The 5699-nt window shown below is 42.5% G+C and overlaps 1 protein-coding gene across 1 annotated transcript in view; it reads left to right on the top strand.

The window, feature by feature from the left end:
- The window catches only part of LOC108791874 (cyclic AMP-dependent transcription factor ATF-4-like), a 6109-nt gene extending 3183 nt beyond the window's left edge, over positions 1-2926 (top strand). The window contains exons 2-4 of the mRNA XM_018562478.1: positions 387-683; positions 1944-2329; positions 2390-2926. Of these exons, the coding sequence (XP_018417980.1) occupies positions 479-683; positions 1944-2329; positions 2390-2821 (1023 nt within the window). The 5' untranslated portion in view covers positions 387-478 and the 3' untranslated portion in view covers positions 2822-2926. The remainder of the gene's footprint in view (positions 1-386; positions 684-1943; positions 2330-2389) is intronic.
- The last annotated feature ends 2773 nt before the right edge of the window (positions 2927-5699 follow it).

Genomic DNA, 5699 nt, shown 5'->3' with positions numbered 1-5699 from the left:
TTGCGCCGTTTTGATTGGCTGTTTTGGGATGACACTGATTGGCCGTTCTTGGGTGACACAACTCCCGCGCATGGGAGTTAATTAATCCCAGTGAGTGCTAAGGTTGTACACTGTTGTTCACTTAAAGTGCAACTTTAGCTTTCAAACCAAAATTGTGAACAGGAAGGTGCGTAGGCATGGTATGTCCCTTCTGCAATAAAAATAAATAAATTGTGTGAATAAGTGTATAAAGTGATTTTTCAGTTGTCTGTCCAGGATAGCAGGTGGAGGGGCAAATGCACACAAACCAATAAATAATCCCTTGTCAGTTGAGAATCGGCCTAAAAGCACTAGACCACTAATTCGGTTTCATTTAATTTTGTTGTATTTTTTTTGTTGTCTTTCAGGCTCCTCAAGGAAACCCACAGCAGCATTGCTGTATACGAGAAAGAAAGCTCCAAAACCAGCTTCTACGTGAAAGCCCTGATATTTGTAAAAGATGAGCCTGTTCAGCGACGACCTGCTGTTGGGGGACATGTCCCCCTTCAACCAGTCGTTTTTGGAGGCTGAGGAAAGTTTGGGTCTCTTGGATGACTGCATCGAGGTGTCCGGGTACCTCCCATTGCATGGGTTCTCCAGCGAAAAGGCTAAGAATGGCGTTTCCAAACTGCTGCCTCTGGCTGAACCCTTTGGCAGTTTCCGTGGTAAGAGCACTACTACGAACAATCCCTCCTGGGCCATGTATAAACCCTTACACTGCACTTTGTTGCATGTGGGTTGGGTCTTCAATCACAACCCTGGTTTCAGTTTACAGTAAAATGCCATCTACGTAACGTGTAGTTTGTATGGCAGCAAGAGAGAAGAGCCAACAAGTGGTCAATAACTGAAAACTGTTATCCAAGTGGGTAGAAAAAAAAGCAAGTTACCAGATGTAGCATTCAAATGGGGCAACTATAGTTGTGACTTGACTGCCTGAGTTATCCTGTGGCAGAGGGTTGCAGGTTTAACTGGAAACAAGTGTCTCAAAATGTATGTGCTGCCATTACCCTCTTCTGGGGATACTTGAAGCAGACAGGAATGCACTGATTATGTAAGACCATCTGAAATGTTGAGCATTAGCATGGTCCTTAAGGTTATGCCTATTGTGGTCCTGCTTGCTATTGAGTTTGGCAATTCAGAGAAATGTTTCTCATTAGGCCACTTCCCTGAAATTGTCTGGTTATAGCATTATATAGGGCCAGCTGAAGAGTTTGGGACTCCTCTTTTGACGCCTTAAGTATTTGCCTCTAACACTGTTATTAAGCAGTAACAAGGATATCTTGGCGCCATTAATCTGTTCCCCATAACTCTAGCTTTACTCATCAGGATGTCCCTGTATTTATAACTAAGCGATTTTAAGAACAAAGGGTCTTTCTGGCTGTTCTCATGGTGGTGGGCAGGTTTTGTACCCCATGTTCCCTTTTGACAGCAAATAAGGATGTAAAACTGTCCTTGCCAAAAGTGATAATCGACTTGTTCACTATAAAGTCAACCCTAATTTTATTTTCCATGTGCTCTGGCATACTAATGTATATGTTATTCCTGCGCAATCTGTTTTCAGTATCTTCCAGTTGTGCATCATGTACATTATACTCAATCTCTCATATCTGGCCAACAAGTTTGAGGGTCCCAAAATCATCCTCCATAACTGAGGGACAGTTTAATGAAGTGCCTACAGAGAGGAATGCAAACAGTTTCATGGTGGGAGAGACAGAGCAAGCATCTGATCACATGGTCTACAAATCCACACCTCCCACAAATGTAAATGATCCAATGGTTGCTTCCACAAACTAAAATAAAAAAATGTCCTGTGTAAACATTTACTAAAGGGTTTTAAAAGAAAAAGGGTTACAATGACTTGATGGGGAATTCAGGGGACCAGAACCTTTTTAATGCTTATTTCTAAATGGCTGATTTCTTAACAGGGGACGCCTTCTCCGGCATGGATTGGATGGTGGAAAAGATGGACCTGAAGGAGTTTGATTTTGATTCCCTGCTTGGGATGGAAGATCTAGAAGCCACCATCTCACCAGAAGAGCTATTGGCCACGTTGGAAGACTCTTGTGATTTCTTAGAGGACCCACCTCTCCCATCGGTGTTTGGCCACTATGTGCCATCACCTGCCACAGACTTTCTCCCAGAAAGTCCATCTGGGGCTGATCAAGTGGCTCCAGTGAGTCCCAGTGTAGAGTCCATTATCTCTAGCCCTGACCATTCCTTTATCTTGGATGTAGGAAGTGAGGTAGATGTTGCTGAGGAAGATAAGAAATCAGTAATTTACACTCTTGCAGTTCCAAAATGTGTGAAGGAAGATTCCTCAGATAATGACAGTGGTATTTGTATGAGCCCACTCCTGAAGTCTGAAAAGGAGGATTCCTCAGATAATGACAGTGAGATTTGTATGAGCCCATCATATCTGGGGTCTACCCAGCAAAGTCCCGCATTTACTGTAGAGTATCCTAGTAGTGCCCAGTCCTCTCCCGCATCCCCTAATTCTGAGAGACCCAAACCTTATGACCTTCCCTCTAAGTCTAAAGAAGTGTTGGCAAAAGTAAAATCTGTAGGGCAGCCAAGAGTAGACAAGAAGAAGAAGAAAATGGAGCAGAACAAAACAGCAGCCACTCGCTACCGGCAGAAGAAGAAAGCTGAACAAGACATAATATCTGGAGAGTGCCGTGCACTCGAACAGAAGAATGATTCCCTTAAAGAGAAGGCAGACTCCCTAGCAAAAGAGATCCAGTATTTAAAAGACCTATTAGAAGAAGTTCGCAAGGCCAAAAGCAAACGAGCAAAAAGTTCTTGAGCCAGGAGAAAGTTGGAGCGTTGTGTATGTTATAAATATATGTTACAGTTACATGGTTGTAAGAAAAGTAATGTCTACTCAATAAATTATTTTGTAGTTAAGGTCTAACCTGTGTGGCAGAGATTACTTTCTTGTGCTTAGTTGATTCCTGAGTAATTTGTACAGATGTGTGTGTGTCTGTGTTCTCTCTCATGTGGGTGGTCAGTAATTTTGAAAAGAAGCTGCTGGACTTTTATGCTATCCCTCTTGCACATACAGAATTACAGATCCTTAACACGTGTGCAGGTCAGGAAAGTTGCATTTACTCATTACTTAACTGCATGCTTTTCCAGGTTGGTAAGCTAGGCCGACAAGCAGCATTTTCTGAAATAAGCATTGGCAGCATCTGTGTTTTTTCTTTGACTGTTTTTCCTTTAAACTGAATGTACCATGACAATTAACTTTTTGTTTGGTCCCTTTATGCAGGGCCGGTGCTAGGATTCTAGGCAAGGTGTATTTATATAGTGCCTCAAAATTTTTTTGACATACTGCATTCACATCACACCTTTTGGTCTGTTAAATACCATTAAAAGGGTTTTGCTATACCTGGTATTTTCCCTACTTTTGGATAGTGGGCAAAAGATCAGGACCGATTTTTGTTTTTAATTTTTTTTTTTTTTTTCTTGCTGTCTTTTTTTTTTATGTTGGGAGGGGCCCTGTGACACTGGCAACAATTTGCCCTCCCTGGACATTACAAAATCTTATTGAGTTTTTATAATGGGGGAACATTTCACTGATTTTGGCCTGGGAAGAAAATATACACATCACAATGTGTAACTTTACAATGGTCTTACCCCAATGATATCCTGGTGACCACAAATTGACAGTAGGGCCGACATTTTAACTAACCACAGATGAGAAACCTCCCTGTTTGACAGTTGGGTTTCTCTCACTGTGGGTATTTTCCCTTACCCCCTCACGTCTCTGGGAGAGGAAAACATCCCGGTAAGAGCAGACCACTATGGGGAAACTGGTTTGAACCACGGTCATTGTCCATGCTGTATAAAACGTGTGGGCAAGCTCTTGCATTATAGTGCATGTCAAGCCAAAGCCAAAACATTTTTAGTTTTGGATATAGTGAAATGTTAAAACTAGGGATGCATTGATGCGGATGCCAGGATGTGTCAATACTGGGCATTTTCATGAGTGCTCATTAAAATACCCTTACACCGGCGCTTTACATTTTTAAACGGGCAGTGCTGCAAGGTCCTGTGCTTACTGGGGACCTCGTGGCAGCCTTGTGAGGACCTTTTGTGGAGCTGCTTACAGTGCCGGTCAGGCCGCACATCTCTTCCGTAGCTTCATAGTCTGCATTGCTGGGACTTGTAACCCCTCTACAGCTTGGAGTTTGTGGCAGAACTACAAGGGTCACAGCTGTGACTTGGCCCTGGCACTTTAACACTGTCCTAAAATAAGTCTCTATTGTTTTAGAAAACTGTTACATGACACCATAAAAAAAAAAAAAAGGGCAAGTACTTTAGGGAAAGTTTTTATAGGTGCATCCATAGGTAAAGCCCCTTCCAGGTTTGTATTGCTGTCGTCTGTGTACCTGTAGCTTTGCTCTCATGTCTGTCTCCAGCACAGAATGTGTTATGAAATCCAAAACTTTAGTCACAGGAAAAGGAGGTGAAGGGAAATCTTCCAAAGGACACACCTGCTTGGTGACAAATCTGTTGGGACTTAACCATTAGCTATTCCCAATATACTTACCAATGTTTCTGGTAAACTAGGCTGGAAGGAAAACTGTCAGGATTAACATGGGGCTGTTATTGCTGATCTTATTTTAATACTAACTGTTATGCTGTCAACCGTTCCAGAAGGTCAACTAGGACTAGCTCTGCATTTTATTTAATGTAGTAAAGTATTGTTTTAAAAATGTTGGCAATATATCTACTGCTAGTAAGCAGTAGATATATGCCCCAACATTTAAAAAAGTTGGCAACAGCCTTACCTGTGTCAGCGGCACTTGCTCCCAGCAGCAGAAGTCGGTGTGAAGAGGGAAGTGTGGGCAGGTGCATGTGCAGTCCAGTTTGTCAGAGGGGAGAGGAGAGCAATGCTTAAGCTGGATGGACGCAGCTGGGAGCGTGCACGTCTGACCGACACCATGGGACCCAAGGAGTCCGGTGGGTCAGAGACTGGCGCCACCACTGGAGGGATTGTGGCAAATGAGTGGAAGAAAGAAGCTGTTCGGATCAAGAGGCACCACATAAGGCAAAAGCCCCCCCAACTGTAAAAAAAAAAAAACATCCCCTGGAGGCGGGGCGCATGATGTTAAAACACGTGTGGGGGGTGCACATTTTTTTTGTTCTTTCCTCAGGTGCAAGGTGCAAATAGAGCTAGCTACGGTTCTGCCAGATTCTATTGCATCAATGCCACAGCTAAAATAAAATTGGCCCAAAACCATTATAGTTTTATCTCTGTGCATTTAAATGTTTTACTTTTGGCATATTATAATGTTCATTATTATCACTTATTCATTCCTATGGGTTTGCTTAACGTGTTACTGCATAAAAATAGTGCAGGATTATTTTTCCATCCAGCACTATGAGCAAAGCAGACATTTCATTTTTGACCATCCTTAATTATACTGCGCAGTGAAATGCCTAGGTTGTACTGCAAAAAAAAAGGCAGAGAGGTGAACCGGCCCTAAGGGAGAACTAGTCATGTTTGGACTTATTCCAATTTGAACATTTAGTCTTGAATGATTATAAAACTGCAGGCTTGCCCGAGACAGATTTATAGTTACTCATTTATTTAGTTTGTCTGGTGGTGACTCATTGGGCTAAGCTTCTAAGTTAGCAGGCCACCTGACATTTTATGCCCTGTCAACTGCCTAAGG

Source organism: Nanorana parkeri, unplaced genomic scaffold (assembly GCF_000935625.1).
Source record: "Nanorana parkeri isolate BGI_ZX_2015 unplaced genomic scaffold, ASM93562v1 scaffold579, whole genome shotgun sequence".
NCBI classification, from domain to species: domain Eukaryota; kingdom Metazoa; phylum Chordata; class Amphibia; order Anura; family Dicroglossidae; genus Nanorana; species Nanorana parkeri.
The sequence above is the reverse complement of the archived record's forward strand: the minus strand, read 5'-3'. Positions and strand labels throughout refer to the sequence as shown.